Source organism: Penicillium riverlandense (genome assembly GCF_028828495.1).
Source record: "Penicillium riverlandense strain IBT 135883 chromosome Unknown utg000006l_segment0_segment0, whole genome shotgun sequence".
NCBI lineage: Eukaryota > Fungi > Ascomycota > Eurotiomycetes > Eurotiales > Aspergillaceae > Penicillium > Penicillium riverlandense.
Genome location: NW_026643197.1, coordinates 1351842 through 1373785, shown reverse-complemented (window position 1 = coordinate 1373785; position 21944 = coordinate 1351842). Strand labels below are relative to the sequence as shown.

The following is a 21944-nucleotide window of genomic DNA, read 5'->3' as shown; positions in this document are numbered from 1 at the left end:
AGCAGACCATGCAAATATATTGGGCAGCAAGTCCGTACAGCGCGCATCTGCAATGCAGTCAACCGAGCCGACCGAGTAGATCATATAATGACGGTAGTACACAATAATAATAATAATAGTTAGCTACATGACAAAAAAAAATTCCTACGCTAAGAGAAGTTATCGTTAACTACTGTGGTCTATAATAGTATTGTGGCCAGACCCGCAGGCCACACAAACTGGTCCCCGCCTTTCCGCCCGGGCCGTTCTTCTTTCTCTCTCTCTTCCTCCCTTCCCAGGCTCCAACTTCCATCCCCCCTCCCCTTGACTTCCACCAAATGACTGTTCGTTCGAGACCACCTGCTTGACCCGCTCTACCTACATCACATTGTGTCTGCACGACACTCATTCGAAACTTGTCTGCCCAGTCCTGCGATCCCGACCCCCGGAGCATTCTTACGAATCACACTCATCGGCCGCCATGCTCCAAGCGCAGAGCCAGCACGTCTTCTCCCATCAACATCAATATCCTCAGGCGGATCCCTCGTGGCTGCAGCACCAGCAACAACAGCAGCAACACCAGGCCCAGCACCCGCATCAGCCGCAGCACCAGCAGCAGCACGCCTCCCTGGTCGCCCAACAGCATGCTCAGGTCCAGGCTGCCGCCGCTGCCGCGCAGCAGCAACAACACTATGGTCGCCTTGCCATGACCGGTAATGGCGTTGGCAATCCTGCGCAGGGCGGCGCTGGCGGGATGGGTGAGGCCGGTCTGTCCAACGTCTCCGTCATGGATGGCGGGATCAGCGAGGAGAATCGCAAAGTGTTCATCTGGGTCGCAGAGCTGCTGGATCCGGCTCGCAGAGAGGCAGCCTTGATGGAGCTCAGCAAGAAACGAGAACAGGTTCCAGAACTTGCGCTGGTGATCTGGCACTCTTTCGGTAAGACTTTTTTTGATGAGAATCGCACCGGGTGGAAAAGCTAACGGTCGGCAATGCACAGGCGTCATGACCGCGCTGCTTCAGGAAATCATCTCGGTCTACCCACTCCTCAACCCTTCCCAGTTGACCGCCGCCGCATCAAATCGGGTCTGCAATGCGCTGGCGCTCCTGCAGTGTGTCGCCTCCCACAACGAGACCCGCACTCTTTTCTTGAACGGTATGCGCTCCCACAATCTCTGATGAAGGTGAGATGAATACTGACATTTTCCTCTTTCTTTCTCCTAGCTCACATCCCCCTCTTCCTCTACCCGTTTCTGAACACGACATCCAAGTCGCGTCCCTTCGAGTACCTCCGCCTCACCTCGCTGGGCGTCATCGGTGCGCTGGTGAAGAATGACTCTTCCGACGTTATCAACTTCCTTCTCACTACGGAGATTATTCCCCTCTGCCTTCGCATCATGGAGACGGGATCCGAGCTCAGCAAGACCGTGGCGATCTTCATCGTGCAGAAAATCCTGCTGGACGACATTGGTTTGGCGTATATCTGCGCGACCTACGAGCGGTTCTACGCTGTGGGTACCGTTCTTAGCAATATGGTCACGCAGCTGGTGGAGCAGCAGACAGTCCGGCTCCTCAAGCACGTTGTGCGCTGCTTTCTTCGGTGAGTCTTATTTCTGAGTGGTTGCGGTGCCGTTCTAACATACTCGATATAGCCTGAGCGACAACAGCAGAGCCCGGGAGGCTTTGCGGCAGTGCCTGCCCGAACCCCTTCGGGATGCCACCTTCTCATCCGTGCTCCGCGATGACGCCGCCACCAAACGTTGCCTCGCTCAGCTCCTCATCAACCTCTCCGATAACGTGTCGGACGGCGCTCCGCCGGCCATGTAAAATATTCAACACTGCATCCGTTTCTTTCATCTCGGGATATTACAACCACTTTATGACATGCATGGGACAGGCTTTCAGGCGATTATCGGTCAGCAAAGGCGCAAAAGTTGTGGAAGTCCTTACTCGACAAATCTTGCTCGCGACAAAAAGAAAAAACAAATGTGCCGTTCCCTAGTCCAGGGCTTTCGGCTCGAAAAAACCCCGGGATTTGTCTTTTTTTTCCTTCTTTCATTCCGTCTGTGACATTTCTTCTTTTTTCACTCTATATTGGGACCAATTAAGGCCGGAGTGTGTGCCTGGGATGATATCTGCGTGAAAGAAGGACGGGAGGATCAAAAACTAATGTTCTTCTTTTTTCTTCTGTCTCTGTTGCATTTTTATCATTTGGGGGACACGATGTTCGTGCCTTATTTTTCTGTTGCGTTTTTCTTTCCCCCTTGTTTGACTTTTTGCGGTGCTGGTAGTCGGATGGCGCGGGTTTCTTCTGGTCGGCGCGGTTTTCTTTATTTTTATTTCATTCCCCCCTCGATGACACCCCTATGGCTCCATGTGAGATAGACCTTTGAGCGAGAGATACCACGCGTCTTTTTCTTGTACCATTGTCCTGTTCTTTTGGTTTTGTCCGCGATGTACATTGTCGTCTATTATTGATTATTTTAGTGAATGGATGCCTAGAAGTGGGTTTGGGATTGAATCGAGCAATAGCCATCAATAAGAATAGACCTATTCATATACTACCTCGCAGTGAGTTGTTATAACCAACGTTACTTCACGCTTTGCTGTTCGCATTTCCTCTCCCTCACGTGACCGCTGACGCGCCTTTCTGCGCTCGTCGCCATTTGCCTTCACGACACGAGAAAAAAAAAGTCCCGATTCACCACCCCAACTCCCAACCCCATTTTTGCTTTCATTGTCCCTCTCATCCTTCCTAGAGTCAGATACTTTGTGGCTTATCCGCTCGTCCCAAATCCTTTTTTCAACACCTCGAGCGCGGCGAATTCACCCTGAGACCACCGGCCCACCCCGGCCTCGTCCCGCCGCGATGGGATCGCGAAAGCGCAGCCGCTCCGAGGCGGCCCCTCTCCCCGAGAAACAGAAGGAACAGTCTCCTGAGGCACCTGGACTGCTTCAGCGCATCAGGAACAGCTGGGAGTTCGCTAGTCTCATGCAGTACATTGTCACCTTTGGGAACGTGATGAAGATTGACGAGGAGTTTGACATCGAGGTATGATCGCTTGCTGTCTCGCAGATTGGGACTCATGTCGTCCCTCTGCTCACAATCCCGTCTGACCCGGCTGACGTTCATTTTCTCAATTCAACAGGACCTGGAAGAAGAATGCATGAAACCCGAGCCCTCTCACAAGTTATTGGAGATTGGACTGTGCCTCCTCAAATGGATCTCATCGCATCGTGGTCTTACGTATGTTTCTGCTGCTGTGTCTTTTGATGGAAGTCGTCATTAATTATCCCTGGTTCGGTTCGCAGGTTCGACAATTTCGACGAGTACACTCGCCGCCAGTACAATGCTAAAGCGCCTCATCACACGAACCCCTTTGGATACGAAGAAGAGCCCTTGAAGTTTTTGGATTTCGATGTCTTTCTGAAGCTTCGCGTCCTCCACCAGCTGTCCGTGTGGACCTTCTGGAACGCGGACCGCATTCGCGACAAAATGCCCGAGAAGAAGGAGAGCGAGCAGCTGCAATGGGTATGTGACTCTTTTTTTTAACTCGCTTTTTAACGGGCTGTGCTGACCATTACCAGCGCGTTGAAGACTTTGGCTACGATGGCGAAGGTCGGACCTACTTCGTTCTTGACGACAACCGCATGTACCGCCGCACCGACCCTCCCCTGCCTCCTGCGCCCCAGAGACCCAAGAAGAAACCAAAGAGTCGATCATCTCGAGGATCACGAGCATCGAAGCGCAAGTCAGCGGCTGCGGAAGTGGAAGAAGGCGCCGACGAGGAGGACAAGGAGACCAACGGAGCCGTTGCCGAGCCCAAATGGGAGTGCGTGGCTGTCACTCTTGCAGATTACCAGAACTTCCTGGAATCAATTCGGAAGAGCAAAGACGCAGATGAGAAGTACCTGCGAGGCAGAATTGAGGAATATGTCCTGCCTGTGTTGGAGAAGGCCGAGGAGGCCCAGCTGCGTAAGCAACAGAGACGGGAGAAGGAGCTTTTCAACATGCAGCTTCTTGCTGGCGCCAAACGGTCGAGCCGACTTGCTGCCAAGGAAGAAAGGGAGCGCATTGAACGGGATGCTGCCGAGGCAGCTCGGAAGCGCGAGCATGATTTGGCCGAGGCTCGCAGAGAGCAAGAGAAGCAACACGAGCGCGAGAACGAGAGACAGTCACGGATGATGACACGCGAGCAGCGTATTAAAGACCGGGAGCAGAAACGGATTCTTCACGAGGCCGAGCTGCAGAGAATTGCCGAGGAGCAGAAGAAGCTCGAAAATGGCGAAGGCCGTGTTTCTGCCCGGAACCTCAAGGTCGAATTGGAGAAGCAGCAGAAGAATTTGGCTGATATTACGTCTCAAGAGGATGAATGGGTTTTCGACTGCTCTGGTTGTGGAGTGTATGGCGAAAACCTGGACGATGGAACACATAGTGTTGCCTGTGAAAAGTGCAACGTCTGGCAGCACAGCAAATGCCTTGGTATTTCGCAAGAAGAGGCCGAGAAAGACGATTTCCAGTTCGTTTGCCGCGACTGCAAGCGGAAGGAAGAGGAGCTCAGCCTCCCTAAAATCCCGCCCCTGAAGTTCCGACTCAGCGCATCGATGTCCCCGTCGTCTGTTCCTCCTGTTGGAAAGAAGCGCAAGTTGGAGGAAGACGATCACGCTCCGCCGTCGCCCGTCAAGAAGTCACACGATGCTTTGGCCAACGTGCAGGATGGGCCTCGTTCCCAACCACCGTATCCTGGCGCGCAACCGACTCTGCCTCCGCAACCTGTTACCGCGCATGGCATGTTTCACCCTCCTCCATCTCCCGAACGGCGTGCTCAGCCGACGAGCCAGACCCCGTTGCCGTCCTCTAGTCCTTCTCGCGCACGCTTCTCTCCTTCAAGAGGTTTGAATGGCACGATGCAGCCGTCAATAGGCCAGCAGTACAAGCCGAGCCCCGACTACCGGACCCTGCCCGCTGTCCAGCAAGCTCCGCATTTGCCGCCGATTGCTTCTTTCAATGCCCCTCGACCCTCGTCTTCTCATTCTGGACACGGTCCAATCTACAACCAACCATCCATGTCGCCCACACAAGGCAATCGCGAAGTCGGCCCTCTCGCGGGCTTCCCGCACCCTGGCCCGCCCAACGGGTCGCCTGCATGGAACAGTTATGCGACACCACGCCCTCCCTCCGGCCATGGAGCCCCGCCGACCATGTCTGGCCACTACCCATCCTTTCCCAGTGCGACTCCAAACGGTAACCACCACTCCTCGCCTCCGCACAGCTCTCATGGCATGGGCATGTCCGGAATCAGCCCGATCAAGCACTCCCCCCGTCCTACGACTTCCGGCAGCATGGCAGGGGCCCCAGTGCTGCCACCCATCCGCAAACTCGAACCGAGCCCGAAGCTCATGGGCCGCAGATCACCGGATGCACCTATCCCGCCACCAGTCAAATGCATGACACCAGAGCAGGAAGAGCGTCGCCAACGAGAAAATGCGATGCGGCACCAAGGCTATGGCTACCCAGCCAACGGCCAACCACACCCTATGTCTTCACCGTCGCTGAACCGCGTCCCTCCAATGGGCACCGCAGCTTCTCCGTACCAACAGCATGATCCCTCTCAGTCGCCTCAACGAGGCGGCCATGTTCCTGGACAATAAAAATTTCTGGCGAGTGGTTTACTTCTACATGCGACTATATTCTTGAAACCGACGCAAAAAGTGCAATTGAATCGGCGAGCCGAGCTGCGCTGCCTTCACTGCAGAAGTCGCAATTGTAAATCCTTGGTTGTTTTACTTGACGTTCGATTTGGCTTTAGGGGCTGGTGGTGGTTGAGTCCCTGACGTGAAGCGTGAGCGAATGGGGATCACTCGGAGATAGTTTCCCGCGACACTACATGTGATGGACCGATCGTCCGAGCTCTTTTTTTCCCCTGAGGATTTGAGGATACATGGGTTTTTTTCCTATTTGTTTCTTGAACTAACAAGTCTCAACGACTTGCTAGTGTTTGGATTTTGTTTGGTGCAAAAGATGCAACGGGTGATTGACTTCACATGTTCAACATGACCCAGCTCATAACTGCCAATTTGAGCACTTGCTCGTCTTGCCTGAAAACTGTTCGGCCCTGTGGGCATTACTGAAGGACTTTTGTCGAGCGGCGTTTGCTTATTTTCTCTCTGTGTTTGCATCAAGATGGTCATGGGCTTGAGAATTCAGGGGCGTTTTTCCAGATCGACCGGGAGGGAGTTCTTTCGTGTCTGTTGATGGGAACTGGGAATTGGGAATTGGAGGAATAGACAACTTCATTTTTTTTTTTAAGAATCTGTACTGTACTGATACTGCCTTGGTTTCTACGTGTTTTTCTGTTGAGCTGCATGTATGTCATGGCTGTGTAGAAGAGAGAACATTGACCTTATTTGTATCATCAACATTACTACTATACAAACCCTCGTTTCTCTCAACTGCATATCATTCAAGAAGTCAAACATTTCGCTGGCACATCCAGCTAAAGACAAAAATATTGTATACTCCTCCCTAGCCTCATTCGCAATTCCTCCACAGCCCGGTCTGCTACGTTCGCATGCATGCCTAGCTAGTACTATTATTGATTAGCAGCAAAAGACAGATAGTACATACAGTACATAGCATAATAGACAGAGCGCGCATACAATCTGTGGCTCAAGCATGGGAATCCCGGTCTCTTGTCTTGGGCTTCGGCCTTCCTACCCCTTTATTGTGTGGCAAACAACGCCCGAGACGAGTCACTTCCAAGAACGGGGATGAACTACCTAATCGTCATCAACCGTCCCATAACCAATTTCCTGTCCAAGGATCCAACACCCGATTCCCGAATGACGACATGTTCCTAATAATGAGAATTTGGTTATAATCTTTTAGCCAGAGATAACTAGCTAGTGGACGCGCCAGGATTGTTACTGTTCTGTTATGTACACCCTAGTAACCAACTCGCCACGATATCTGTAGGTACTAATGCAACGATGATCCATATTTGCTCGCTAGCTTTTCGCACACAATTTATTAAACACGCGTATTTGACAGTCGAGCTGCAGCAGCTGCAGACCCGACGCAGTTTAGCGAGATGTTCAATTTAATTTCGTGGCAACAGCAGCTGACCTATCCATTTCGGACTGTCCTCCACCGAGCCACCACTGGTGCCCGAGAGTTTTGCTTCTATATATCGATATCATGGGTACGTGTATCTAGGGAACTAACCAGAGACTTAATTCTTCATTGCGCGGCGGGAAGAATCTTTCTCCACCTCTCGGACACGCGAAACGAACCCCCCATCGAGATCGCCAGTGCCGGCCGGAAAAAAAAAGGGGACCCCCGTCCTCCCGGCACTTGCGCTGATTCGTCGTAGCGTTGGGTCTTGATGGCGCTTGTATTACGATGTATGAGGGAGCCGCAGTTGAGACCCCTTCGGGACTTCCGGCTGGACACACGTTCGCAAACTCAAGTAGTTGTGACAGAGGAAACGCGGGGCTTGTTCTGGCGCTGTTGCTCATCCTCTTCCTTCGTCTGTTCTCCAAGTCAAGTTCTTCTTCTCGCTGGGGCTATTCGGTGAAGGTAGCCCATCCATGGTTCTATGCTTACTGTGAAGAAGACCCTCTTACTCCCTTTGTTTCTTCACAACAAGCTTTTCGTGCAGCTAATCATCTCTTCATCTCCAGATCCTGTGGAGACGCCCTCCGGATCTGGCCCGTCCCTCATCGTAGGCGCCAGGGTACAAAGGAGAAAGAAACCCCTAAGAAACTTTCCCGCTCCGATCTCTCAATCTCGCTTCTGCGTCCATGCAGACTGGACTTGTACTTTTATGTATTGGCGCAGGGGGCAAATCATGGCTCTCGCTATAATTTGTCACGGTAGCCGTGGGCATCGGCGGGGGTTTTTGAGATTTTAGTTCAAGAGCTACTGGATCGGCATGCGGTTGCACCTGCGCTAGTATGATAGTTACGTCTCGCGCGCTGAGCGTTTGACCGGAAAAAAAAAAAACTACATTTATTGGCATCTTGCTCTTTGGTGTGTATTTTTTCTTCTATTCTTGTGCTATGGAACTATTCCGCAAACGAACTGCAGATGTCCCAGAAGCAGCTGCTCTCTGAAGATATGACTCCACTTGTGAGATCACCCTTCTACACTCCAACAAGCAACTCCCGTTAGCCACTTAGCCTAAAGTAGCGTGTGATGATGGGGATCTCCGGGAGCATCGAGGCTGTCTCGCATAGACACGGCAGAGATAAAGTGTGACAGGGGCCAATCACGCGAACCTACCCCAGGCGACGCAATCCACAGGTACCCTATACCGCCAAATTTTGGCCCCGGGCCAGGGAACCAAAGGTAGAAAGTACCAGTGGATCGAGTCTCGACGAGCCAGAGCAGGAGACTGCAATCATCTGCGGAACTAACGGCACACCCAGGTCTCCGTAGGGCTCATTGGGTTACGGGCTGTATTTGGCCAGGCTTGCCAGAGCTCTTGCCCCTGGAGTGACTATCATGACGCCCTCTTCTGCATATCACCTATTCAGCACAGACGAAGTTGGTATCATCCTCTTCGGCATGTTCCGTCTGGTTAGTCTAGACAGGTCGTTTCTTCAGAGTGACCCAAGGGTCGAGGTTCGGCTCCAATTGTATGAGTGTATTGGTATTGACAACCCTCATGCGGCGCAGTCAAAATGGCGCAGTCAAGCATGGGCTTCCTAGCACTGGGGCTGCTAGAGACATGCAGATGGGAGGCCACGCAATCCACACGTGGTTGTTGGGAACATAATACGACACGGAGATTCGCCGAATCCCCGAGTGTTGCACCCATCGAGCCCCAGTGGGCGTCTATTCCTTTGGAGGATCGACGCCTGTCAGCAACGCTATTCGTAGGCCAACGAGGCAAACACGGCATGGCCTAGACAGTCGCATGCAGGCAGAGAACCATCGACCCATCTCCACCAATCCCGATAGCTGCCAGATGTTGGTGACAGACAGACAACCATGTCCTAATGGTCACATTCCGCAAGAGTCCGAATTTTCTGTCTGCAAACCTCCTCCTATGAACTACCTTGTTCGCAATGTGGCAGCCACTCGCGTGGCAAACAAAAACAGTCCTGGCGTCCCCAAGTTGAGGACGCCGCTGCGATGTCGAATAGCAGCCTCCCATTGGCGTGACTTTCCATGGCGCCTCCAGCCTGCTACCAGTCCCTCCTCTCTCTCTCTCTCTCTCTCCAATCTCACCCTGCCCTGAACGTGGCTACCTGAGGGGCTCAACAGATAGGCTTGCCATGTCCTTAGCCAAGCCAAGCCGCTATCCAGATTAGGGCCTGTCAGCCGAGTTGTTGGCGATATCGGGCAATCACCTATCAATGATCTGCGAACGACCAGAAGTCTCCTTCGATGCTCATTTCCACGGTTGGGATGGCGCGACGGGGGGATCACCAAGGTTTAGGCCGTGCACACCCAATCAGCCCCCCTGCAGAAGAGGCGCAGAGCCGGGGGCAATCGGGGATGATTGCCTCAGGCTAAAAGGCGGTCATGATGCAATCAACTCGTAGCCTACAAGAGGGTCCATTCCTAAAAGGACCTCCCCGAGTTGTTGAAGATAATAATAACTCTTCCCATGAGCCGCATGAAACAACGATCCTCTATCTTTAGATGCAACGCCGGAATAGGAACAACCAGGAGGCTCCCATGAAACGCAAGAACTGTCGGAGAGTGAGACCGCGGAGCAAGTCCCCTGTCCAAAAGGGCGCAGGTCAGCGGACTTGAGTGGCTTATCACCAGCCCTTCTCAACCTTCCAGAAGGTCTTGGAAGGAAGGCCATGAGTGGCTCCGAGTGGAGAACCCTTGCTGTCAATCGTTCAAGAACTGCAGTGCGGGAACGATTGGTTTGGGAGGCCTGAGCACTGGTTCGTGCGTCTCCCCGATGCCATTCCACTGGTCTGTGTCTGCAGGACTTCAGATGTCGTGTGGTAGTTCGTGGTATATGCCCCTGTCTAATACGCTTAAACTGGTTCGTAGATATCATATGTATGATTCTCTGGGGGCGACTTTTTAGGACATGTAGAGTTGTTACCTCCACGATCCTCCGGCCCAGATACAAAGCCGGTGCATATTGGACTATCCGAAGATAAGCTTTGGAATCACATCTCATCGCTTGGGCCCGTCAGCAACCACATGGTTATGCAGGTGCACTCTTTGGGGATCAGCCCATGACGGAGACTTTGTCACTAAGTTTGTAAACCACATGGTAGAGGCGCAGTGTCCCCCCGGGCTGAACGCATGTTCAACAAAGAGAGACGGCTTTGAGGACGGCGAGAAAAACGTGGACGGACGTTCCTGCGGATCGCCATGAAGCCTCAACCCAGCTCATCCCTCACCGCTGTCGATGCCATCAAAGAAAGAGCCGGTCCGACTAAACCATTTCCGGCGAGTCGTGGCAGAAAGCATCCAGTAAGCGCCAGGCGCGGGGTGTCTAGCCCTGCCGCAGTGAGACTCGACGGAATATTTTAGCGTGCAGTAATAACGACAATGCTGGCCATCATAATAATAACAGGGGGGCCTTGGACAGGGAAGAGAGGAAGTCGAGGTGCAGATCAGTTTCGGTGGCTGTTCCGCCACGTGACGATAACAGCCCCAATGTGATGAGATGCAAAAGGCGGCAGATGGAAGTGAATCTGGAATCCATCACATTCTCGTCCATGGATCGACGGTGACTCGGCAGCCGGCTCCGATCTGGGACCCTTTTTAGAAATGCAATTAACACGGTCTAGCGGGCAGCGGGATCGTGGCGAGATCGCTTCCAGTCAAATTGCGTTGGACTGATCGGATACATTAACCACTCGGAACAAACCAATAAGCGAGTAATTTCGGCTGTAGCCGACTCCACCTGTCAGCGTCTCCGTCGATCGGTGGATTTCCACTCTAGCCCTAACTCAATCCGTACTACGGTATAGCTGCGTGGCTAGGGGAGAACCCCCCTTGTCGCCCGATCTCGCGAGTCTAGCCTGCCTCCCATTAGTCCCAAGTCCATAGTTTGCCCATTCATAGCAGCGCGTTCGCTTTGCTCATGACGATCGCCTTTCTCGTGGCGTTAGACTGTTGCCCTCTCGGGTCTAACCCAGATGTCATCCATGGCTCTAACGACATACAAGACTGAGAACGAACGGCCTAGATTTCAGTTGAAAGCATATACCAAGGCTTATACTGCGATGGCGCGTTTATGTGAGGGTGGAAGGCAGATCCGCGATCGTAATGTCCTGGAACGAGTGGCTAGTAATTTATCTCCTTAGCGTAAAGAATGACAGTTAACGCGTTGATGTCTTGCAGGCTTAGCTCGGCAGTTGTCCGCCTTTTGGAAAGGCCCCTCTTTTGGCAGGGAGGAAGATAGGAACTGGAAAATTTCGACCTCTACCTCTATCGAGGATAAAAAGAGAGAATAAGAGGGAAAATTGCGACCAGCAGAATAGGGCAGGCAGAATGAGTCTCCTTCATTGGGAGACTCGTGTATTGACCAACGGACATATGCGGTTGGCATTATTGCTTTTTCCCCGCTGGCTCAGCTGCCTCCCCTCATACATTCCGCAGAGCTTACCAGTCGGGCCAAATTTCTGGTCGGGGAGCGCCAATCCGAATGGTCCATACCCCGGTACATCGCTCTTTTTCATTTGCATTCGTCTTGTTCCATCCCCGGATGCCGTGCCACAACGCGGGAAGAGGAGGTGGTCCGTGGTCGAGCGCATTGGGTAAACGGTCCAGAGCAAAGAATATCGCGCGGGATGTTTTACCGACCTATTCAGTTGAATCGCTTATACTATCTAGACGTCAAGACCTGCGGCATATCCCACCACCACCCCCCTTTTGCCTCCATATTTGGCACAAAGACATGGAGTGTGTAACAAGCGTTTGGGGCTTAGAGGTTCGGGGATAGGGGTTAGGAGGCCGATACATCTTCCGGGATGCAATCATAATGCGCCATGCACACCCTCCCCAAATAAAAATAAATTATTAAGGGAAGAAAAGATGAAAAAAAGAAAAAATCAGAAGCTCGAGCGAATAAAATAATGGCAGGGCTGTCATCGCGTCAATCGACCACACAGAAGTAGACTAGGACAAAGACGGGCCAGAAGACAAGGATTAGCCAAAATAAAATAATAGGAAAAAGAAAATAATAATAATATTACAGCACTAATCGTGACCAAGGGACATAGATCCGCGCCATCGTATTTTGTATCCTAATCTTCTGCGCCGCTTCTCGCTGCTAGAGTCAAGGGTGAACCCCGGCTCTAGAACGGGGTGTTTGCAACGGTTCGTCTGCCCACCCCATCGGGGGGCTCTTTGCGACTGTCCCCGGTCGATTCCTTATTTATTCTTCATCGCCTCCTGGAGGATCAATCGACCAGACTCTATCTCTCCATTCATCCTCTTTGCCCATTTACGCTCTTCGGTCGTCTTCGTTTGTCTCTTTATGGGAAAAGAGGACACCTGCATTGGCTGTCCCAAAGACAGCCCCAATTGAATCGTGTGCCTGTTTGTTTCACCTGCCCTGTGTGGCCAGTGTTTGAGAATCCGTCTTGCTTGCAGATGCAGAACAGCCCTTCCCGGCGTCATACAACAGACGGGCGTTCCCATCCTCTTCTTCTTCTCCTTCTTTACCCTTTCTAGAAGGAAATCAATCTCCCCATATTCTTTCTTTCTGCTCCCCGACACCTTTCTGGAATAGCCTGCGATTCGGGTTGTACCTGACCCGACCCGCTCTATTTCTTCCTGGTCGCAGAGTCAACCCCCCCAAAATGACTCTCAGAACCATTCCCATTCCTCCGTCGCCACCCCGATCTACAGACGGTGATCCGTCGCCGGGAGAGATCTATCAACGGTCTGGGCCATATCCGCCTGTCTACAACACGGTTGACCCGATCAAGATGCAAGGCGACGAGATCAACCCTGGCTTTGTGCCGCAGTCATCAACGGTAAGTCTCTCCTTTTGATATTTATTGTCTAGGGGCGGCTCTAAACAATCCACAGCTCTATGCCTCTCCCTCGCCATACTTCCAGCCCGCCTTGCAATATCCCCCGATGCCACTCCACGCTCAGGTAAGTGCCATCATTCTTATGAAAGGCGGCCAAGCTGACAGGACTTCTTAGATGGTCGTGCCAGGCCCTCATACCAACACGCCTCCTCCAACCTCAGATGAGGAACTTGTCCCTTGTCCTGTTGGAACGCCACCGCCAAAAAGCTCGCCGGCGCGCCGGCGCGCGCCAACACCCAAAGCCAAGCTCAGTCGATCGCCTAAAGCGCGGAGAGCTCGCGAGCGCAGAGAGGCAGATACGCCTGAGACCTCGGTCGATTCTTCTTCTTCCAAGGAACTGTACATCCCGCTGCCGTTGAGCGAGCTCACCAAGCACATGACAGATGTCCCTGTCAAGGACATCGAAGGCTTCGTGAACAGATCATTCGAGGAGCGGTGGGAAGAGGTCAAGCAGAAGGGGAGGATTACCCGGCCGATGAACTCATTCATGCTCTACAGGTCGGCATACACGGATCGCATCAAGCGATATCTGAACCAGACCAACAACCAGGCTGTTTCGCGTGCCTGTGGCTTAGGCTGGAAATTGGAGCCGAAATACATCCGCGAGAAATACGAGCGATATGCTTGCATAGAACGCGACGAGCACGCCAGAGCACATCCGGACTACAAGTTCTCGCCATCCAAGGACTGCAAGGCGCCTCCAGCTCGGAAACGACAGAGTGCAGACGAAGCGATCAACACCCCATCCTCAACCTGCGATCCTGCTACCCCCAGCGACTGGGATGATGTCGACTACCACAGCAATCCGGGTTCATCATTCCTCCTGCACAACCGGTTGCAAAGCTTCGACGTCAACCGCGTGCGCAACATCAGCCGCACCTCCACTCCCTTTGACGCAGAACCCGTTCCATTGCCCAGCTCCTGGAGCATGAGCTATCCCGGCCGCATGGAGACTCCCCACGGTCTGCCAACCGCCGTGCATCCCAGCGCTCTGCAAATGAACCTGCACTACAGCCGTCCTAGCCCTCCTCCTCAGGACGCGCAATACGGCTCATCCAGCAGCACCTTGGCCGCTCTACCCGGTGCCACACATCATGAGCTGCTCCAGCCTCAGCCCATGTACCCGGCCGCCACCCGTCTGACTGAGGAACGCCACATGGATCCGCAGCTACTCTCCTACGAGAGCGGCCCTCCTCCGGCTGAGAGCGGTGTGGCCTTTTCTGCGCCGCCTTCTTACCCTGTCTGGAACGATGACGCTGCTGCCAACAGCTACCTGACTACCTCGGCATCCTCGGTGCCCCCAAGCCCGGCTACGTACTACCCCACACACATCACCGCTGTCTATCACCACCACCAGGGTGTGCATATGATTGATGCTCGGGACCCGTCGTGGGATATGCACAATCACCATGAAGCCAGCAGCGCTGAGTTTGAGCCTTGGTTCGAACAGCAGTCAGGTTATTAAGTGTGATAGCTTTCAACGATGTTCACGATACCAATGTTAGCGAGGTCCCATATCTGCTGGCTGACTGGGCTCCTTGAGTAGTGGGAACTCGGTCATGCTGAAGGGGTTTCTTAATATGAAACACCCAAAAAGCATGAAACAATACTGAATGGAGTCAGGCGTACGAGAGAAACCGCTTTCTTTCCTCTTCCTTTCTTCCTTGTCTATTTTTCTATCTCTTTGGGTCTGTCTTCTGATTTGGTTATCCTCATGTGTTTCTTCATTCCCCTGTGTCTGTATTTCTTTGGATTATCTCACTGGTGCTCGGTGCTGGACGGGATTCTGATTTCTGTTACCCTGGTTAGACTAAAGACGGCGGGCGGTCTTCTGCTCTTAATTTTACTTGTCATGAATGGACTACTCTTCTACGTACTTTCTGTGTTTGTAGTTGGCTTTGAATACGGTAAGGCACGTTCCCGAGACTTGAAGCGGTTTTTCTGTTCGGCTTCCTACACTAGGCCAGTGATGGCTCGAGGCAATGTGCTTGTTTCACGGTTGCGCTATGAACTTGAATTCTCCCACCGATCTAGACTATTATGTATGAATTATTATAGATGCGCGGATGTTAGTAAATGAATACAAAAGCTGAAACCAAGGCATTTGGAATCCGCAAAATGATTGCGTTTATCACATATAACAAGTAACTAAGTCGAATATGGCTCCGCTGGGGCATATTTTCTAAACATCCACTGTCGACTTGAAAGGACTATAATTTATTTGCGCAAATATCACGCATAGTCGCGTCTTTTCTAAGTTACTTTATACTCTCATCTCTGACCTAGCCCTAAGTCTGGCATAATCATCTCACCGCCCGTGCCTTCATACACCGCCCACGACACTTGTAGCTCTCCGTCTTCAACTTCGACTATCCACACCAACACCCTTCGAAGTGAGCAATTATTCCATAAGACGTCCTGCCGGGTCTTTTTTTCGTCCTCTTATCTCACGCTCATATACACCCAGCGAGTCCCCAGCGATCTGCCCCACCGCTCTCCTCTCGCCGCCCCTCAATCTGCCCCTCCTCAGAAACGACAAGACAAGCAGCTCGCCAATCCATTCCACTACATAATATTCCAACAAAATGTCGATCCCGAACGAAGCTCTCCAAAAAGTGAGTAGGAATACCTGGCCCCATTTGCCCGGAGTCCAAGTACCCAGACCTTGCGCAAGCCATGTGGTCACTACACTCTATAAATTACTCTCATATGCTAATGCATGCCGTTTCCTCCCACCCTCCAGCTCCTCCAAGAGATCGAGGCCCGCGCTATAGCCTCGCAGCAACAAATCAGTCTCACCAAGTCCCAAATGACAGCCAAGCAGCGCGACGTGCGCATGCTCCAGCTGACATCGAAAGAGTTGTCCGAGTTACCGGCGAATACGGGTGTCTATGAGGGTGTGGGCAAGATGTGAGCATCCCTCTTTCTTCTTCTCTCTTTATATCTTTCTTCTTTTTGCCCCCAGTGGCACTGAATGAGCTACAGCTTTTGTAGAAAGTTGTGTCGACCTTCAGCTATGAATACAGACTAACGGTAGAGAAAAACAGGTTTGTCAACGTCCCCATCGATGCAGTGAACAAGCGTCTTGCACGCGAGAGCTCCGAGGCTACGGCGGAAATCTCCAATCTCGAGAAGAAGCTTCACTACCATGAGACGACGCATAAGAACAGTCGGGAGAACTTGGAGCAGATTCTCAAGTCTGGAGGGAGGGCTTGAAGGGATTAGCGTGTGAAGGAATATTGTTATGCAGTGGAGTAGGGTTCCGGAGAGACAGATGTCAGTCACTACGTCCTGGCAGCGCAATGGCAGAGCAATGGCTTGCTTTGGCTGGTGGAGATGTGGGGTCTGGAGATCGTCGACAGTGGTTTGAAAGTGATCCAGTGCTAGGGCCGTACCGGACCCAGCATTCTGAAGCGAAGGGGATGGCTTCATGGAGGAAGAAGCAGGATGGTGCACTCGCATCGAACGAAACTGTTCGGTCTAGTCCTATACTACGGGCTAAGTATTGACTACATGGATACCCGGCTGGAGTTTGTGCGGATTTGGAAAGAAAAGACGAGCAGCCGATACACGCAGCTCTAACGTGATTGAGACAAATATGGACAAAGCTGCCGGCCTCATAACTATCTTTCCAAAATAGCCCACAGTGGTACAAATGAACAATACGATTGTTAGAGCGTCGTTCGACATGTAGATAATTATTTCACCACGAGGTCGCATCGACAGTCGGCATGCCCAAAGCGGCGGTGGGGCCATGAGCTTATCTCTGCCACAGCGCCTGAATCGGCACCTGTGGAATGCAGCGTGGAGAATCGAGATTCTCGAAAGAATGCGGACGACATGTGTAACGTACCTTGCACTGCGACGCCAGTCAGACCCTGCCCTAACCGGGGAGTTTCCAGGAACGGCGCCGCGTAGAATCAATGATTAATATAAGACTTCCCGTTAGTAACTACATGTGGTCACCTACAAAAGCAAGATGCAATCATGATCCACACCACCAACCACACAATCCGGCCCTGGCGAATAGCCGTAGGCGCCATTGGCGTCATCCTCGCGCTATGGCTCTTAGGTCCACGCCTACGCCTGGCGCCCGTGCGAGCGGTAAGTGGCCTCGATATTAAAAATGACGTGTAGCGCGTGGCACCAAGCTAACAGGCAATATCCCCATCTCTCTCCACAGTCCGTGGAACATTACCTCACCAGTAATGCCGGCAACAGAGCGGGAGGAGAATGGAAGACGCTGTCTCTGGCTGGGTTTCAGAATAACGGCGAATTGGACGAGTCCTGCGACAGTCGGAAACGGAATGGGGATATCGGTGTGCAGAAGAGTTTCTATCCACGGGAAAATCTCACGCTGGCTGTCCAGGAACTGGGGCGGTACCCACAGATCGAACGGGATTTCCGTAATCAGAGCCTGCCGTTTCTTGACTTCGTCGATGCCTCCTGGGCCGAGCTGGCTGGGTCGGGCGTCTGGCTGCCCGAGCAGCATGTATACCTGACCGTCAGTCGGGTGGTCTACTATCCATCGGGAAATCTGGCGGTGCCGACAATCAGTTTCCTGCGCGGACGGGTCTTCGACAGGCACTGGAAGCACCTGCCGAACTATACAATTGAATGGAACGGCGAGCGGGTTACCTTTCCGCGGTTTTTCGACGTGCCCGTGGACTGGAAGGAGAACATGACGTTTCTCGGTCCTGAAGACCCGCGCGTCGTCCTGCAGGAGGATATGCCCGGCGCGGAGCCGGTTATTGTCTTCAACATGGCCACGGAGCAACACCCCGAAGAAAACTGGAGACAGGCCATGTGGATTCACCGTCCCTTTTCAAACTTCAGCGCTGCACTCACGATCCGCAACGAGGAGCCGCAGCTGGTCGAGAAGAATTGGGCGCCTTTCTTCCTTGATAATGAATCCCAACTCCAGACCCCGAGTCACGACTTGCACTTCGTGTATACGCTGCAGCCGCTTCGGATCCTGCGCTGCCAACTGTACCACGGGTTCTGCGACTGGGCATTCCAGTCCGAGTCCCCAGAAACGCCGCGGCAGCGGATCGAAGACGACCCGGACAGCCAGGGGCGTATGCGAGGGGGCACGAACTTCGAGCCGGTGCCGATTCCATCCGCAGAAAACAAAAACGTGCATCTATACGCCGGGTTCCCGCGCACGCATTTCCTCGGCGGCTGCAGTCCCAACGTCACCTACCGTCCGGAGCTAGTGGTGCTTGCCAGCGTGGGAGAGGCCTTCCACGTCGTCTATGCCAGCGACGCGATTGACTTCGGGACCGCCGTGCTCGACGGGCAACACTCGCCTTGCGCAGATGAGGCGCGCATCTTGATCCCCAACGGGATCATCCACTGGGATCGGCGGGCGCGGCATGATCTGATGCAGTTGGTGGTTAGCGTCGCCGATAGGACGATCGAGGTGGTCCGCATCCGCGGGGTACTGGGGCTTATTGTTCGGTCGCTGCCGGATTTACTTCAGGGAGGGTCCTGGGCGGCTGGTGGGCGGCAAGTGGTGGAGTGTGCGGCGCAGGCGGCGGTTAGGGAGACTGGAGTTCCCTAGGTATCCATGGCTCGGCCTGGCAGAACCGTGGTACTCGACATGGAGTCAACATATCAAATCGAGTCGTATAGTATCAAATCGTAGAAGTGACACTGCTACTCCGGACTTCCTGTGCTAGTAAATAACCTGCTGTCACCAAGTGGACTGGGTGGAGTAGCGGTGGCTGGGAATGACGAGATGAGCATGACCGGAGGTTCAGCTGACATTAAATACGCGACTGTCTCTGTCTACTTCTATCTTTTTCTCTTCTTACCCAGTTCACAGGGAATAGCACTAGTATAGTTACTCGGTAACTAGAGTGATTAGTCCCTGCAGTATCCCCAGTGCTATTCCTGAGTGTTCTTACTGCCAGTGCCCCGATAAGCGCTCGTATACGCACCCCTCCGTTTCAGCTGCCCCTCTTTTCTCTCTTTTTGCCTTGGTCACGCACTTTCTTCTCTGCTTCCCATCCCATTATTCCATCCATCCATCCATCCCCTTATACATATTAAACCACTTTCACCGCTACCATGCCTCAACGGGTGCGAATCATCGACGACGACGACAGCGATGACTTCTCCGAAACCGACATCTCCATGCGCGGCGGCCGAGGCCTCCGAGCCTCCGTCCGACGGCGCTCGACCTCACGGCGCCGCGACTCGGAGGCCCTCCTAGTCCCGCCCATGTCGACCCGCGTGCACCGCTCGGCGTCGACCGGCGGCCGACGCTCTCGGGACCAGCCGACCGTGATGGTATTCAACGAGATGCTCCAAGACAACCAGCAGAGCAACAAGCCGCGGCGGGTGCAGCAGCGGATCAACGACGAGGAGATCTTCGAGGAGTTTGGCCGGTCGCGACGGGGCCGGGATGTGTCCCCGCGGCCGCGGGACTATGATCTCGTCGTCGGCCAGCGCATGCTCGACCGCAATGATATGCGCCAGGACTGGGAGATCTGGAATCAGCAGAAGGAGATTGAGAGGTTGGAGCGCGAGCTGGAAGGTCTTCAACACGCTCCGCGCGAAACACGACTGCTTCGCGATGAAGAGGAGTATGAGGATGAGATCAGTGAGCGGCTGCGTCGACTGCAGCGGCTGGAGCGGAAGAATGGCTCGGAACGTCAGCGACGGGATATGGAGCGGGAATGGAAGATTAAAAGGCTCGAGGAGCAGGAGCGTGAGGCGGCGCAGGAGAGCGAGATCAAGGCGAAGATCAAGGAGGCAAAGCTGAAAGAGATTGCGAAGATGAAGGAGGAGGAAGAGGAGAGGGAGAGGGTGAAGAAGGAGCTCAAGGACGAAGAGGCTCGTAAGGCGCTTGAGGAGGCTGAGAAGAAGAAGGAGGAACTTCTGATGAAGAAGGCTGCTGTTGAGGAGTGGAAGCTGGAGCAGGAGCGGAAGAGGCTCAAGGAGAAAGAAGAGGCTGACAAGCGAGACAAGGAGTTTCGGGAGAAACTCCAGGAGCTTGGCTATACTGAAGAGCAGATTGAGGATATGCTGAACAAGAACAAGAAGCCCGAAGAGAAAGAGGAGAAATGGATCAGGGTATGGCCCATCCCCTATTCTATTGACTTGCAGTGACTGACACGGCTTCCAGGTCCATCGCAAACATCTGATGCCGGAGACATTGATGGCCTACCAGCTCCCCTGGGAATGGGATGTGGTAGGGTTACTCGCAACGAATTTCTTCTTGATCGTTGGCTGACTCGTTCAATAGCGCGATCAAAACTACATCGTCATCAAGAAGTGGGTCGATGAGGACTTCCAGGACAAGCTCTTCTCCCACACCAAGCGGATCCGCGAGGGTAAAGTGCTCACGCAGACCTCCAGCTCCACGACCGAGCTCCGCGTCAACGACCGCAACAAGGACAAGATGTACCTCGTGCGGAAGAAGAGCCCGAGCCGCAAGTCGTGGCTCTTGACCTAAAGGTGGTTTGATTTTCTTGCGTTCTACTATGAGACCCGGACTTGATGTTTTGAATTTGGTTCTTTTTTTATTATATCTGAGTTGAGACGATGGGTTGATGATGGTGGTGGACCAGCAACGCTTGACATGAGATGATGACCTTTCTTCGTTTGTTTGCCTTCTGTTGTGCTCCTTGCATCAAACACTGGTTCTTTCTATATACTCGGCCATCTTTCCCTTGTTTAATACGGCTTTTGGTAAAGCCGCAGCGAACGCCACAAATAAAATGGTGGCAATGATTACGATGAGTCGACGATCAACGAGAAACGGTTGCGTTCCGATATAGAGCTTTGGGCATGACCGCAAATGAATCCGGTCATAAACTCATCTGCTGATCTGCCCCCCATCGCTTCTCAGCACGGAGAATTAGTTCCTCATAGACAGTCCAAGCAAGCGCCGAGCTGAGCGCCTTGCGTGCCATGCGAATCCCCAGTCCGCCAAAGAGGCTTCGCGCTCCATCCTCCTTAATCATCAACTTCACTGCACGCATCATATTCCCATACTTGGAAGGCATGAGCTGCAGCCGAGTCTTAACCGCATCAAACGGATTCGTAATTGCCGTCGCCAGGCCCGCAGCGGAAGCACCGGACACAAAGTGAATCGAGGACGAAGACATGCTGGCCGGAGGCGTCCCGTCGCTGGAAGGAGACCGCGTGGGAGCAATCGAAGCAAACTGCCGCTTCAGCTGCTCGTAGAACAGCACATACAACCCGGCATACGGTGCATCGCGAGCAGCCGTAGCGCCGAATCCTGCGAATAGACCGCGCATCCCCTCCGTGCGCACGATATCCCGACCCGCACTCCATAAACTCCGGTAGGCGTAATAGTCAGACTCGTATCGCACCTTCAGAACGGTGACAGGCATCATGACAAATCCCGCCGCGACGCGCGCAACGGCCCCCGTCGCCAAGTTCGCCGTATTGGACAGTTTCGGGAGCACCGAGGAAGAAGATGTCTGTTTGGCAGCGCTACCGCCTGGTGGTGGGCTAGCAAGGGCGAGGGGCACATTGGTTTGGGCGAGTGTTTGGCGCAGGGAATTCAGGCTGGTGAAGTAGAGAGCGGACCCGAAGCCCGTGCGAAGTGCTGAGGGCAGCGTGCCGCGCCATAGTCCGCGCACTGGATTCGGGGAGGAGAGGATGGCTTTGAGGGCGGGGAGAAGGGCGGAGGTTTTGTGGGACTGCTGGACGCGGGTTTTGAGGAGGTCGGCGGGTTGGAGGAGGATGGAGGAGGTGAGGCCTGAGCAGAGGCCTGCGGCGAAGTGGAAGGTAGTTTTGGATGCTATATGCCCAGCAATCAATCTTAACACAAAGTCCAACAACGCGCAAGGGAGGGTGTTTCAGAGGCCGTACGTGTTGAGGCGCCTGGCTTCACCGGCTGCACGACATAGGTGCCGTTATTGGACATCGCGCCTGGTCTGCGACGACCCTGGCGAGGGAGAG

The 21944-nt window shown here is 53.3% G+C and overlaps 7 protein-coding genes across 7 annotated transcripts; 6 read left to right on the top strand and 1 right to left on the bottom strand.

Annotated features, from left to right (window-relative positions):
• Positions 1 to 460: 460 nt before the first annotated feature.
• On the top strand, positions 461 to 1805 carry N7474_006801 (Rcd1-like cell differentiation family protein; the record flags this gene model as incomplete). Its single annotated transcript, XM_057198211.1, has 4 exons — positions 461 to 917; positions 979 to 1134; positions 1203 to 1578; positions 1631 to 1805. The coding sequence occupies 4 exons, from the start codon at positions 461 to 463 to the stop codon at positions 1803 to 1805; spliced, it is 1164 nt and encodes a 387-aa protein (XP_057051651.1).
• A 1042-nt stretch (positions 1806 to 2847) lies between these two features.
• N7474_006800 (putative PHD finger domain protein) lies at positions 2848 to 5630 on the top strand (the record flags this gene model as incomplete). Its single annotated transcript, XM_057198210.1, has 4 exons — positions 2848 to 3030; positions 3128 to 3225; positions 3291 to 3510; positions 3567 to 5630. 4 exons carry the CDS (start codon positions 2848 to 2850, stop codon positions 5628 to 5630), a joined length of 2565 nt encoding a protein of 854 aa, XP_057051650.1.
• A 7137-nt stretch (positions 5631 to 12767) lies between these two features.
• N7474_006799 (HMG-box domain-containing protein) lies at positions 12768 to 14469 on the top strand (the record flags this gene model as incomplete). The annotated part of the gene is made up of 3 exons (XM_057198209.1): positions 12768 to 12944; positions 13000 to 13068; positions 13120 to 14469. 3 exons carry the CDS (start codon positions 12768 to 12770, stop codon positions 14467 to 14469), a joined length of 1596 nt encoding a protein of 531 aa, XP_057051649.1.
• Positions 14470 to 15589: 1120 nt separating this feature from the next.
• On the top strand, positions 15590 to 16220 carry N7474_006798 (putative prefoldin subunit 1; the record flags this gene model as incomplete). Its single annotated transcript, XM_057198208.1, has 3 exons — positions 15590 to 15619; positions 15748 to 15914; positions 16031 to 16220. The coding sequence occupies 3 exons, from the start codon at positions 15590 to 15592 to the stop codon at positions 16218 to 16220; spliced, it is 387 nt and encodes a 128-aa protein (XP_057051648.1).
• A 910-nt stretch (positions 16221 to 17130) lies between these two features.
• N7474_006797 (glycosyltransferase family 91 protein) lies at positions 17131 to 18567 on the top strand (the record flags this gene model as incomplete). Its single annotated transcript, XM_057198207.1, has 1 exon — positions 17131 to 18567. The coding sequence occupies one exon, from the start codon at positions 17131 to 17133 to the stop codon at positions 18565 to 18567; it is 1437 nt and encodes a 478-aa protein (XP_057051647.1).
• Positions 18568 to 19076: 509 nt separating this feature from the next.
• On the top strand, positions 19077 to 20466 carry N7474_006796 (uncharacterized protein; the record flags this gene model as incomplete). Its single annotated transcript, XM_057198206.1, has 3 exons — positions 19077 to 20084; positions 20137 to 20202; positions 20257 to 20466. The coding sequence occupies 3 exons, from the start codon at positions 19077 to 19079 to the stop codon at positions 20464 to 20466; spliced, it is 1284 nt and encodes a 427-aa protein (XP_057051646.1).
• Positions 20467 to 20821: 355 nt separating this feature from the next.
• On the bottom strand, positions 20822 to 21909 carry N7474_006795 (putative mitochondrial carrier protein; the record flags this gene model as incomplete). The annotated part of the gene is made up of 2 exons (XM_057198205.1): positions 20822 to 21783; positions 21855 to 21909. 2 exons carry the CDS (start codon positions 21907 to 21909, stop codon positions 20822 to 20824), a joined length of 1017 nt encoding a protein of 338 aa, XP_057051645.1.
• Positions 21910 to 21944: the final 35 nt, after the last annotated feature.